Raw genomic sequence first — 15,117 nt, forward strand, 5'->3', positions numbered from 1 at the left:
AATAAAGGCAGCACAGAGCAGCACCATAATCTAACCAAGGCTCCAACAACTAAAACCAAGCAGAAAGCAGGCTACTTCTTGAGAGGGAAGAGCTTTTCAGAGATCCAGGTCCATGAATCATATGCTTTCTACATCCAGAATTCTTCAGGGAGGAAAAAAAAAATAAATAAAGAGGGGAGCCAGTCTTCCACACAGATCATTTTACAGTCTGGTAGTCAGGACTGATTTGGTTTTGTACCTGACAAGGCTTATGAGAATTCAGACTGAACTGCAAGAAACAGAAGTCTATCAAGACAGGACATCACCTATACTGGGAAAACAACATAAGACAAAACCAGCTTGTTCCTTCAAAGGAAAACTGTACACACACTGACCCACAATACGGGATTTAGCAATCAACTATATTGAGTTATCTTTTACAGGTATGACTAAGTCATCTAAAAAGGGAAGAGATCTTCTGGTTAGTCACTGAATCCAACCCATAGGTTAAGGCATTTTCTTCCATAACAGAGTTTTCATGCAAGACTCTCAAGGACACCTAGCCACACAGGATGGCACAGTGGCAGGGTTAGTATGGACACTAGTAGAAGAAGAACACATGGATGAATTTGTAGTCATATTTCACTGGACCTGCAGCCGACTGAAAGTCCTGGTTGCCCATGCATGTATGTTGAAGCAAGGTCTCTGCCTCATGTCCCTTATTTCCCCAACCAGAGGTACAGGTAAAATGTGACTATGAATATGTTTCAGGAGTCAGATTTTGTCCACAGAAAAACTCTCCTATTAAAAATCAACATTTTCCTTAGGGATCAAACACAGAAAGAATGCTCTAATCTCCATAAGAAAAGTAAACAAACCATATGGCACAAAGTTTCAGCCAGCTAAAGCTAAACTATTCTTCTAACAAGGATTACTGCTGGCATGTACAGGACCTGTAGGATTTCATATCACAAAAGCCTGCTTTGTTCAACAGATGTAACCTACACACTTGCACTCTAACAGGATGACATGTAGGTAAAAAGCACCAATTCCAAACCTTCATATTTTTATGTATTTCATGTTTTCAGAATATAGTTTTCTTTGTAAGATCATTACTTCAAATTTAAATACTACACAAATACCTAAACTTAGTATCATTCAATAAAGTCTTTGTACTATTAAGTTAAGACAAATTTGATTGGAGCTCAGCAGCTAGGCACTTGGGAAAAAGCACACTGAAACAACCATCCATTAACTGTTGGACACTTCAGCAGATATAAAGAATTTCCTTCCTTTTAGTTCATTAATTTAGATCGGCTGAATCATCTATTCTGTGTATCCAATATTGAGAACCAAACTGGGAACCAAGAACAGCACTAAAGCTTGAGGTGCTTGGGGTCAATATAAACACATGCAGTTGATTCAGAAACTGAAGAACATTTTTTTCACAGAAACTTGATGTCTTTGTAACAACAACAAAAAACCCCTTCAGAGTCAATACTTAAAATTTAACAACACGTAGAAAGTGAGGGTTTTGTAAACCTTTAATCTAATTCTTCTTTCCATCAAAATGCAGCTGGACATAATAATGAATAAAACAAATCAGAAGGCACAACTCACCATTTCCATAATCAAAATACACAAAGAACTGCAATCAATGCACAGAGGCTATACAATGCCATCATAATGATCACCAATTATTAGAGATAGAAAGCATTCTCCTAGCTAGAGCAAATACTAAACAACAATAATATATTTTTCTGCAAAAAAAATTGAAAATAGAAATGTAAAACCAGATTAAAATTGATTGCCTAAATGAGAGTGCTCAACTTTGATGATTAAATAAATTATCTTTTCATTATCAGTTAAGACATAGAAACAAAGGACTAGAAACAACTTCCTAAATCTGGAGCCCACTTTGCAGCTATCACTGACAAAACACATAATCACTTCAAAACAGAGTACGGTCAGTCTTACAGCAGCTATTCGTCATCACAACTCCTACTGGAAAAATAACCCAGGAACTTTATTTTTCCTGATGGTTTCAGGCCTTCTTAGAGTTTAATATATAAATATTTACATTGTCAATCCAATCCACCCGCTCATTCCCTTCCATGCTCACCTGGATTCTCACAAAGCAACTGTATTTTTATTCAGATTTTTTTATAATCACACAGTTAAACTTCTAACCTGTGAGTCTTTCTCTGAGTCAGCTCCAGTTTCACTTTACCTTTCTTGAACTGTGGAGCATGAAAAGAGTGTGGAGTACACCATTTAATGTCTCAGCAGCCCCTGTGAGGCCAAGTGCTCTTCATATGAGACCAGACTTGTGCCCAGGAGTTTTTACCTTTCTTCATGCTGGCAGTTCAGAGATCTTACCATCACCCAACTCCACCCCCCAGAATTTTCAAATTAGATGCTCCTCCTGTGAGGAAAAGATACTCTGACTGAGTACAACCCCACATACATTAACATACACTTTTTACTTTTAAATCTAATTTTTTAACTTATTTCTTCAATTCCCATGGCTCTTAAACTCTTCTTGCATAATCTTCCTGTGTACTAATTAAACCTCTCAATATTCATCAATGGTTTCATCACCCTAATTTCAAAATTTGCCTAAACAGATAACATCTACTTCCCGTCTAGGAGATCAGTTTTCTTATCAAATCGACCAGGTTAGCATTACAACACTTGGAAAGTTCATTTTGCACTTCAACATTTCTCCCTGGTTTCCACCATCCCTTCCATTTTCTTCTCAAGTTCCAACAATAGTTCTCCATAATTTAGAACTAGACAAAATGTTTTTCACATTTTTAAAACATCAGCATTGCTGATATACCTGCTATACTCAGGAGGTATGTATTCTCTAATGATGTCACTCTGCTAACAAGACTTCCTCAGAAATTTGAAGGCAAGTGTCAATTTCTGAGTAGGCTTTCCTAGAATCCTGCAATGGACATCTCTGAATTGACTTTACTGAAATATGCAATCTGTATTTATTACAGTCTTGGTAATTCCTAATTCCAAATTATCCTTGGCCCTTAGAATTTGGGGGGGTATCTTTCTAGGTTAAAAATCACTGTCCTTACGGAAAGTGATTTCTTAGACTTTTTTTCTAGTGAGTGCAAAGCAGTGAATAAATGTCTGTGCTATTTCCTCTGAGACTGCAGCTACTACTCCTTGGAGCTGACTTTGAAACCTTACATTCTAGCAGATCAGTCTCAGATCATTCTCAGATCTTTTTTTCTTCATACCAAATGGTTACAACTTTTTCCTCATTTTTCAATCTGCATGTTTCTATTATCTCTCTTAAACCACACGAAGTCCAATCCTGTTCATGTTTTAACAATTCTCAGCTAAGGTTCACCTTTTGATTGGTAACGTGACATTCTTTCCTCAGTTTTTCCTGCAGTTTCTTGCAGGCACTCTGCTTATTCCTAGCAGTCTTTTCGAGGTAAGTGTCCGTGCAATCAGATCACATCTTTGAACTTTGCTGATGTCTGAAAGACTCCAATAGTATTAACATTTTTCATTAAAACAGATTCTCTATTATTCAAGGCAGAGCAACCCCATTTAGACAATTTTTCAAACTACTTCCTTCTGAAATCCAAAACTTTACTCCAGATGCATGAGTTTTATACAAACCTCTACGTAGGATTTTCTTCTTTTGCTGTATATGCATGCAAATTTGCATGACTAAACAAAGGCTAGATCTAACATTTCTTTCATGTACAGTGTCAGCACACTTCTGCTTCTCCGAAATTTTGAGTTGTTACAGTTGGTAATTCCTATCTTCAATGTAGCCAGTCTAAGTTTCTACTATAAATCTTGCTGTCTAAAGATCTCCCTGTATCCTTCAACTTCATATTAAAGGCTATACACACCACTAAAGAAAAATCATGAGCCTCCAAGTATCTGAATAGTCGAGTTCCTTCTTTGGAAGAAATTAAGGTAGGTCTACACAACAGACTAACAAAATATTTAAATAATATATGGACTGCGCACTTTGCTGAACAACTTGTTTTGAAAGAATGAGCCTTTCTTTCTACAGCAACACCAAAGTTTATTTGGATCTTCCACGTCGACAATATCCTACACTGAGTATGTGTTTGCAGTCAGTTCCTTGTATGGACATTTCTCAAATACACATTACTTTTAAACATGCATGAGTTAATCACATTTTTGCCCATGAGAAATTTTTCTCTTCCAGATTAGGCATTTTCCTTCTCCCTTTGAAAAGAACAGAAAGTATTTCAAATGTATTTAATCATCTCTTTGTGGGTGAAGAAACATTGCAAAGAAATTATTCCAGGCAGGTTATCAGGTATAACAAAGGAGCCACTGAAGGTGAAATAACAGAGGAATCAAGAGTATGAGAGAAAGGAAGTGTGGCATTCCACTATCAATTGCCATAATTAAGCAAACACAGCTATCAGTTAAGAATGAAGATTTTAAGACCTTGAACAGAAATTTACTCCTGTGAAGACAGCTTCTCCTTTAACCTGGCAGCTTCCCAGCTACTGTGTAAACCTAAGTCTCATTCTGCATTCTTCAGCAGTTAGCTGGTATTTTTAGAGTCACACTGGTCAAAGTCTGTTCCGGGACACAGCATAAATCTGGGTTTAACTTTCAGCAAGCAGCTCAACTCTTCATTGCTTTGAAAAGCAGAAAGTTAAGACATGACATATAACAAAGATTTAGAATAATATATGCTGAATATGGAGGTGTAACACCTAGCTCACAGAGTCAAAGCTGCAAAGCCACTTGGTTTTCATAATGTACTTTCCAAGGCTCCAGATTCCAGAAAGACTGACTAGCTGACACTCAGCACTGAATTGGACTCCATATGTGAGCACCGGACTCACCTAACCTTTCCAGAGCAGAGACAGCACCACTGAGGTACCTACTACAGCCACCAGCATCTTCTAGTCCTACTGGGCTAGGGAGCTCTGCCATGGCATGCAGAAAGAGTGGTACTGGGATCATGTTAAATATCTACAGAAATTCATAGCTTCTGTAGAGCTGGCTCCTCTATGCTGTCTCTCTGTAGCCTGAGTTTTGGGAACACAGCACAAAATTGTCAAGGTTTATCCAGTTTATTTGTGATACAGCACTTCATCTAAGAAAAGCAACTGCACTGTTATCCCTGAGAGCTACATGTTCACCAACCTTGGATTTTTTATCTGCACTTAGGTAATCTGCTCCCTAAGAGCCAACTTCTGACTTCATGGCATAATTTGAAGTGGGGTTTGTATTTACAGGGTAATTTCTGCAGACTATGATTAATTGAATTAGCTAGCAATTGAACACTGAATAACAAAAACTTGTTTCCTGGTAAGAACATGTTATTTCCAAATGATAGCTTGGTCTCCAACTGCTGACAAATGTCAAACAATTATTAGAGTTTTGATTTTTCTAGTTTTGTACTGCAGCCCAAGGACCTACATTAAAATGTTTGGGGGTTTTTTCTAACTATGAAGACTTTTAAAAAATGTAGACACCCAGATAAAGAATTAGTAAAGGTTGGCTAGCTAGATTATTTCAGAACTCCAGAATAGGCATTGCACATCAAATCACCTGAGATTAAAAGGCACATAATATAACAATACCCATATTGCCATACATTAAATCAGTTCACAACTGAGTCACTACTGTTACACAAAAGCATTTCTAAATGACACATTTATATTTATTATAAAAAATTAAAATTAACTTAGCTACAGAAATTAATTTCAAATTCAAGTATGAATGTCAGTCATCTTGCAATGACCTGACAGTCGGAAATCAGTATTAATTCCTGAAGTTCAGAAGTGTTTTTACAACACTGCTTAATGCCTGGTGGTAAGGGCATAGGAAAGGAGGCTGAAGGTAACCTTTTCCAAACAGGTGACTACCATTGTTCAAGGAATGAGACACTTAAATTATTATTCTTGTTTAGGCTATCTCACAGCAGATTGAGAAGAAAATATTCTAGAGAGGATATTAGATTATACAAAAACTATGACAGAACTACTACCTACTGCTCTTGCGAGCAAAATACAAGACACTTTCTTCCTAAAGAGGAAACGATGCATAGTTTGGGCAAAACTAGTTTCAAGTTGTGCAAAATAAACAGTATGTAAGAGCCAATGCTGTCATTCACTCATGTGAGAACAATATCCACTGCAAACAGCTACTTCTCAACACCAGCAGTCTCCTCTTAACACCAGCAACAGTGAAAGTCAAATCCTATAAACACCAACATCAGTGGCATCATTTATCACTGGGACATATGCAGCACTAAATAAGGAAGCCTAACCATACAGAACTTTGCATTAAGGTTTCAAAACTCAAGCTGGTAACATTTCGTCACCTACTGGGAAGTATATACAATCTGCAAAGCAACAATATCTAATATGAAAAGCTAATTAAGAGATCTATTACTACAAAAAAAGAACACCTCCCATCACAACAATCTTCACTGACCTAAAACAAACTGTTTAGGTTAATCCCCCATTTACAAATTTTTTGTGCGGAAAACTGTTATAGCTTGAGTGCAGACACACCTTTTGGATGTTTTTTTCTCCCTGTCAGAGAAAACTATTCTAACAGGGTGAATAGTCTGGCAGGAATCACCAGCAGCAGCTAGGAAGGGCATATACCAAAGGAGGAGAAGTGAAATGAACACACCCAGGGCAGAGACAGTATTACAGGGCCTGAGACAGCAGGCTGAGGGCACTCCTCAACTCAACTACACCTGGCTTGCCTGTGCTTCCTTCTGAGACAGACTTCCAGAAGCTACACGCCTTCCTCTGCCCTACTAACAGAGACACTGGCGGAGCAAAGTTATCACCAGACAATCCAAGGGGGCCGTGTAACAGAACAGTTCTGGTCCTAAGCCCAGACTCACACAGCTGGGAGAGCAGGGCAGAGCTCCTGAGAGTGCATGTTTTTCAGTTTCAGCTGTGGATGAAGGCTTCCATGGACACCATCTCAGCTTCAGGAAGGTAAGAACCAGAGAGCCTGACTTGCCGTTCCAAAGGATTGCTATTACACACTGGGTCACAATACTCTCTGTGCTACCCATACTGCAGAAGTCTCTGATCCCTTTCTACACCTCAGCATTTAATCTCCAATTCAAAACCAGCTGTATAGTAGGGAAGAGCTTCAGAGTCACATCAGATGGGGAAAAAAAATAAAGCATAACTGAAAGACTATCTAATTTTGGGGAAGTGAATATACATTCAAAATTGTTATTCAGAATTTGATTATTAAGTACAAACACCCATTTTCCTTCACCCTGATCTCCAGTGCTCTTCATTGTGCAATTACCCAAACCTTAAAAATGGTGATACAAAGGAAAAGGTCATAATCTCAGGCTGACAAGTTGCTGTGATGTATTCTAATGATGAGATGTAAATAATATTTTACTTGCCTGAAAATGCCTTAAGCCATTGTTTAAGCACTACAAAAGGAGGCAGCACCGAAAGACTAACATAAACATCCATTTAAATACTAATACTGAAGCAAAATTATGATCATTGTCATTTAAATACTTGAGCACAATTTTCCAGTTATGTATGTTTAATACAGGGTCATTTTTTTTCCTCAATAACAGATACTTACTAAAAATGCTAGTTGATGTTTAAACTCTACTATTTTAACAACTTCCCAAGAACATATGTGAAATCCATGAACTACTACCTATTTTGTCAAGTGCTGGCAACACTGTTCTCTACTGAAGTAACTGTCAACTGATTTAAACAGGAACTTTCATTTTTCACTGCAGGTTAAAAAAATATTATCTTCTTCAGATGAAGATAATTAATCAACTAGCAAAGCCCCATTTAAAATATATTGCAGATAGTCACTTATACTGAAACACTGAGGAGCCTCTATTTCCAATACATTCTGCATTGTTGAAACTACTGCTTTCAAGTCTAGACTTAACTGAAACTTCAGAATTACTGCATCAGTTATTTTTATTGGTTTTTTTCATAATGATATAGAGTAGTAGCATAAAACCCATTTGAAAAATAACTGGCTTTCCACTGTGAATTTTTGCAATATAGCAGTCTGTACTTGGGTGAACACTGCCTTTTTTATAAGATTCTAAGATACACTCCACTGATCTACCTTCCCTGCATTTTAAAATCCATTTTAAGAACCTCCATTCACCCCACCACCATGGGAAAGAAAACAACAAAACACAGGAGCCATGAATTTCACAAACCAAATTTCAGTATCTGCCACTGTTTTACTATGCACAGATGTTGGCAAGTAACTTCAGTTTGGCCATATGTAACACAAAAATACTTGCTTATGACCAAAGAATAAGAATTAAAGATCAAGTAGTGATTTAAAACAGGTATAATCATACACTTTTTTAGGGTTTTTTCCATGAAACAGGGAGGTTCTGTCTTCAAAGCTAATGCCTTGCTACAGCACTATTCAACACAGAAAATACCTTCCTATTTTTCTTGCTGCAGTTTAACACCTGAAAGAAGCTCAATTAATTTGTTTTAAAAAGCATTATTTATTAAAGACATTTAATACACCATTCTTATTTATAGTCATGTTAAAACATGTCACTAAAAAGGCTTTGAGTTCAGGAGAACTGAATCAAATTTAGCCAGGGTCTTTTATGTCATCATATTATATTCCAATGAAAGCTATTTTGGGAAGTGACAGGGAGAAAGCTGGAGCAAAACTGTTTTCACCATACAGTTATGGGAATACTGCATTATTCAGGGATCAGGAAATAGGAAGCGTCACAAAAATTACTTCCTTACCTACATTTGCTAGAAATAAAGGCAAGATCTTCTTGATCTGTGGTATAAATGCTTATGATGCCAAAATATTGGATGGTGTGAATCTAGGATATTAAACTAGTTCTACCTTTTGAAGTACAAATTTTGGGTGTTTTTTTTAGTATTGACATCCCTTACAACTCTAGAGATCAACAATATTGTTTGTTTTGCTCCACTCCTAATTCCACTAGCCAAAAAACCAGATATATATACTTCTTACATTGAACTGGGTTATACAGTTGTTTTGCATCTTTTGTAATTCCTTTCTCTCACTCATGTTGGCAAATCTTCAGGAGTTATTTTGGGAAGTAAAAGACACTGGGAACCTTTAACAGCCAAACTGATCACAGTATTTTTCATATGTCCTTAAAACTAATGTTTGTCTTTAACACTTGGAAATGGAATGGCAAAAAGCTTGTTCTATAAATGTGTAAGTGAAAGTTAGAAAAATATGAGGCATAATATTACAGTACTACTAGAGTTAAAACTAAAATCAAAGCATTTGTTGAGAGCAGTGTTGAGCTTGAATCATAGAAGTAATTCACACCCTCCTTGTATACAAAATATTAATGTATCATGAAAAAAAGAAACTAAACAGGAAACCCACACTTATATTTATACAAGCTACTTTACATAACAGCAGACACTGCATATTTTATCCAGGTAAGACAAGAAGGAAAACAAGTTGCTTTTTTCTTTAAAAGATGTGTCCACAGGCAAATAGCAAGTTTTATTTTACATGTCCAAGGGTTTGGCTTTTTTGGATTATTACCAGAATATCCTTTGTCATAAACCACACAGATTCAGATTCTGTTGATATTACTTTTATGCATTCAGATCTAACAGATATATTCCCTCTAAGAAAACCAAGTGTTGTTACATTCAACCAGACACTTTTTTCACTGCCAGCTCTCCAAAACATGAACACACACTATAAAAAATATCTACGAGTAAGGAATAAACACATTTCAAGAAAGAAGAAAGGCGTAGACTTGCACATCGCAGATTTACCCTATGTTATCAGGTTCTTCCCCTCTTTTTAGCACCTTAAAAATATATATGTAGCATTCATGATTTCTCACCCATTCAGCAACAGTACTAACCAAATACTGCTACTGGCATTGATGGCTTCCTAACAACTACAAGTCCTCAAATTTACTTTAAAGAAAATATCATATTATTGAAAGTCTCAGTCACAAAAACACAGGGTGTTGCTACAGAAAGAAACCTTTACTGTATACTACAAAGAAGGGGTAGAAAACATCATTATGGGAGAAAAAACAGACCACGCTCCTTTCATTCATGTAGTAGTGATGTCAGTGCCTGCAGTGGTAGCTGCTCTGACCTGTAGAGGCTCAAAGCTGAAGTGTTTGCACAGAAATCTCCTTCATAAAGGAACCTCTAGCAAATCACTAAAATATCCACACAAAATGGCTTAGTAGGATAGCCAGTTCAAGGCCTCTATACTGAAAAAGGCTGAAAGGAGGTGGGGAAGGGACAGGTGTCTTAAGAGAATAACATCTATCCATCACAATCATAAGCAGTTTCCAGAACAAGCATATTTGTGAAACAATCCAAGTCAGACTGCAGAGCCAAAGACAAACACATCTCCTGCTCTGGTGAGAAAAACAACAGGATTAAACCTAGAGCCTAAGCTCACATTTTACAGCAGTGGGAAATGGCTTTGAAAAACTGACAAAAAAACTTAATCAAGCCACTTCCCCAAGACTTGCATACTGATAACAGCTATAAATAGCTGGAGTAGCATTGTTTAACAAGCCACAGAAAAATGGTCCGTGTCTGAAAATGGAACATTTAAAATTTTCTTTCAAGTCCTCCATTATTACTGCAGTAGTCCTCCAGCTCAGCAATCAATTTTCTATAAACTATTACTACCATACATGCTACAAACATGTTTTTAGTGTCCACACGTCATTTACTAAAATGCTGAGAACAAGCAGAGAAACAAAGACAAAATACTGCCCCATGGCACGGAACTATATTCCAAATTGTGTAAAAACACCTCTAGTTTTGGGGGGGTGGAGGGGCAGACGAAGGGGAGGTTTGGTAACCTTTTTTCATTTGCAAGACTGAAGAAATAGAGTATCTTATTACTCTTGCCCGCTAGAAAATGGTGCCTGTATTTCAGTAAAATAAAGCTGTTGACGTGTGCAATTGTGGTCATTATTAGGGCGATCACGTTGTTTTCATTCATTCATTCAGGATTTGCTAAAGGATGTCAGCTTCTGCAGCAGCAGCTGGCTTGACCTGGAGGAGGGGGAACGAATTCTTTGCAGTGCATACAGATTACAGGGTGCATTTCTCGATGGACCATTTATGATTTTATACACTGCACTCATTAAACCAAATCAAGCTCTATGACGCAGTTCACCAGGAGGCAAGCTCAAACAAGTTTAATGACAGAAAAGTCATTCAGTACTAATTTATAGTCTGATTTATTAAGGCTAAAATAGCCCACAGATGAAGAAGACTGAAACCACTTTCTAAAATTAAAATTTCCCCTCCAACAAAAAAATCATACACCTTAATGAAGTACTTCACAGCTTTGCAGTATTTTTCTAGCTTGCAGGTAACTGCCCATATTCCTCCCTCTTCAATACACCTTAAGCGTAGCCTTTATACACTGCACCACTACAATGTTTTCCTCCGGGTTCCCACAATTAAATAATTTACTGCTCATCGTCAGCACTATCACTACTCATACACACAGATATTTTGGTTTTTTCCTAGTTTCAAACTCCATTAGCATTTCCCAAAGGTTTAAGAGGCAAAAGGGAAATTGACATTTAGCGCTCCATACAATCAGAAAAATATGATCTTTAAAATTTTAAATAGAGCTTGAATGAATCAAAACCACAGAAGCTCAGTTCCATTTTCAAGCATGCACAACCCTCTGCAGAAATGGACTCTTTTTGAAAAATACATTACAAAGTATCCCTGGTCAGATTATAACACAATCAATTAGGTCATCTGCATAAGCAGATGCATAGGGCAAATTAACCCAATTTGTAATTGGCAGTGACATTTTGCTCATTTGTAAAATGCTGCCCTGACCTAGGACAATTCTGATGACAGATCTGCCCAAGTTGCAATTACTACAGACAGCAAGGGTTTACTACACATAAAAACTGAAGAGGAAAGAAGGTAAGATTCCACTGCTACAACACACACTGGTACCCAACACAGACCACAGTTTGCCACAGAAATCACACACAGTTAAGACTTATGGAAGGGACAGAAAAAGCAAGTGGTATCGAACCACAGAAAGGGTTCCCAGAAAGAGATGATGTGCGATACCTGATAGCTACAGCAGGACAACATAAAAAGTGCATTTAGTCCAATTCATTCAACTGCTCCAAGTGATGGGGGAAGGCAGAAGGGAGTGGGGAGGTAAGATGGCCACTGCCACTTTAACACATTCAATAATTTAACAGACAGCCTGACGCAGGTTAAGCTGAACTTGCTGGGAATCAATTTTAGATTTTAAACTTTACAGGCCTATTTTGGCTACACGGGGGATGACTTGTTTGGTTGAGTTTTTTACAGTCCCAAGGATTCAGTACTAAACATCACAAGGAGTCAGACTTGCTTTTAAGCACTTCAGTATGGGAATTTCCTTGTTTTGGAGCCTGTGCTTGGAAACATCACATCTTTTAACCTACTATCTTAGAAAAACACAAGTCTTTTAAGAAACCGAGCTCTGCAGAAAGGAAGAGCATTGGAGGCTTGGTTTTAACACACACTTTCATAACTGGGTTGTGACACCCCAGATACAAATCTAACTCATTATCACCCCTACTAGACAGTTACAACTGGAGACAGGGAAGATGGTTAATTTTAGGCTCGTTTCCCTATTACACACCTCCGCTGCCAGAGCCCGAGGCCAAGGGTAGTAGCGGCAACAGCACGGCCGTCGGAGCCCCCGACCGCTTCTCCCGCGGTGAGGGGAGCCGCCGGCGGGCCCTGGGCTCGCCTCCGCGCCGCTCCTCCCAAGGCCGGCGCGGGGGGGTTTTTCCTAGGCAGGATTCTCACCTTGCCCGAGAGGGAGGATGACATTTCAGGCGTCGCCTCCCCCATCGGGGGGCAGGGCGGCGGGACGAAGCGCTTTTCCCCCCTTCCTGGCAAAGCAAACCCGGGCACGACACCTGCCCCGGGGGCGGGGGATTTAAGGCTCGCCCTCACCCCCGACCCGCTCCCGAAGGCTGCGGCGGGGCTCCTCCCGTCGTGCCGGGAGTCCCCCTGTGTCCCACCCTCGCTGGCCCGGGAGGAAGGCAGGGCGCAGCCCGGGAGCGGAAAGCAGGGCTCAGGGTGCCCGGAGCCTGAGCGGCCCCAGCCCGGCCAGCACACCCGCGGGGCAGGAAAGCGATTTCTCCCGGTGCTTTACCTCTGTACACCGGGGAACTGGGGCTCCGTCTCTCAGGTGAGCTGCTCCTCCTGCTGCCGCCGCTCTCCGGCGACCGCCGCTGCCTGCCCTTCACCCTGCCCGGCTCCGCTCCGCCGCCGCCCGCCGCCAGCGGCGGCGTCGCGCTGGGCGGCGGTGGGGGGCTGCCTCCGCCGCGACCCCCGCCGCCCCCCGGCCCCGTGTTGCTGCCCACCGAGGCAGATGGGGACCGGGTCGGGCTGTGCTGGTTGCCCCGCAGGAGCTGGTACGGGACGGTCGCTCGGATAGGCTGGAGCAGGCGGCTGGTCCCCGCCGAGCCTCCCCCGGCGCCGTTACCGGGGCCCCCGGCCGTGCCGGCGGTAGGGGACCCGGCGGCGCCGCGCCTCATCCTCTGCGGCGGGGGCTGGTGGTGGGACGGGGGGGTTTGCGAGGAGCTGGACGAGGACATAGCGGAGGTGCGCAAGACCCCCGCGGGTCACTCGCTCCGGTGGCTGCAGGGGACCCGAGCTCGGCCCCCAGCGCCCCGCATGCACCGGCCGCGGGGAGAGGAGGAGGAGGGGAGGGAAGGAGGGAGGGGGCGGGGCGGGACAAGCGCTGCACGGCCCTGGGGAGTCTCCGCGCCGCTTGCCCAGCTGCCCCCGGCGCTTCCTATCGGCGACGGCGGCTGCTGCTTCCACGCCAGGCTCTGGCCATCGCTGCCCGCCCCAGCGTCGAGAGCACCGGGGGCGCTGCCGAGCCCAACGACCGCTCACATCGTACAGCGCTGCCGGCTCAGGGCGGTCGGCGGCAGAGAACGACGAGGGGACACGCAGCCGGAGCGGGAAGGATGGGGAAGGGGAGAGGCGCTCGCAGCCAGCTCCTGCTCCTGCCCCCGCCAGCGCCCGGGAGCCGATATCAGCACCATCCACTCCCCACGCCGCCCGCCCTCCGAATGGCACCGCGCAGCCCCAGCGCCCGGCCGCGACGGGCAGGGGTGGGGGGCGCGCCAGCCCATTGGGCGCCACGGCGGCACCAGCGCGCGCCCCGTTGGCCAGGGGCCCTGTCGCTCTTCGCGCTCAGCCAATGGGAGCGGGCGGCGCGGCGGGGGCGTGGCGAGCGGCCGAGAGGCGGGCCGGGGGAAGTGGGATGTGGCGGCTGCGGCGGCAGGGGCGGGCTCGGCTCGCTGGGATGCGGTGCCGTGCCCGTCGGGGGAACGGTGGGAGAAGAGCCCTGGTGTGCGCTGGGTGAGGTGCCTGGATGTGCTTCTGAGGTCAAAGTGGGCTTTACGGGGTGCCGACTTAAGAGAGGCGCTGCTCTGGACCAAGTCTTGCGCTGTCCCTATTCCCAGGGGACTGTCGGCCTCCACGCTTACTCCACTCCCATGCAGGGAAGGCTCAGAAACAGCCAGAATTTCTCGCAAAAAGTCTGTTCACGTCCATCAAACCTTGACGGTATTTCTGCTGTCGTTAAAAAATCAAGATGTTCTTCAAAGTCTAAATAAGTGTGGTTTCATCATTTCCTATAAGTGTACATAGAATATTACTCTGTTTTTCCTAATATGCATCCAAAAACACTTCTCGGAGAATGTCAAGAGGAAAAGAAAAAGTTTTGCAGTGATATTTTTAGAAAGTGCTTTTGTTCTAGGAAAAAGAGCTGCCATTAGATGAATTCATAACCTGAGACAATGAGAAACAAAATGAAGGCTAGGATGAGTAGCTTAGTAGCTAAGAAAATAAATGGCTGTGAGATCAGAAAGATAAGTTGAGCTGAGTCCATCAAGAAAACAGTGCTTATTTTGGATCTGATGCAAATAGGATGCTAATAAAGGAGAAGGGAAAATGCAGGGAGTCTTGCAATGTGGAGGAAGTCAGCTCAGTGATGGCCTCTCACATTCAAACACGAGGAGAACAAAAAGGACACTGAATATACATAGAAGTAGAATGTTTAACAAGATACACTCTCTTA

General features: G+C 42.0%; 1 protein-coding gene across 2 annotated transcripts in view; it reads right to left on the reverse strand.

The window, feature by feature from the left end:
• The window catches only part of GLCCI1 (glucocorticoid induced 1), a 54,015-nt gene extending 40,385 nt beyond the window's left edge, over positions 1-13,630 (reverse strand). For both annotated transcript variants that reach the window (XM_041408474.1, XM_041408473.1), the window contains exon 1: positions 13,177-13,630. In XM_041408474.1, coding sequence (XP_041264408.1) covers positions 13,177-13,621 — 445 coding nt within the window. In that variant the 5' untranslated portion in view covers positions 13,622-13,630. The remainder of the gene's footprint in view (positions 1-13,176) is intronic.
• Between the last annotated feature and the right edge of the window lie 1,487 nt (positions 13,631-15,117).

This window comes from Onychostruthus taczanowskii, unplaced genomic scaffold (assembly GCF_017590055.1).
Source record: "Onychostruthus taczanowskii isolate IOZ18803 unplaced genomic scaffold, ASM1759005v1 scaffold3, whole genome shotgun sequence".
NCBI classification, from domain to species: domain Eukaryota; kingdom Metazoa; phylum Chordata; class Aves; order Passeriformes; family Passeridae; genus Onychostruthus; species Onychostruthus taczanowskii.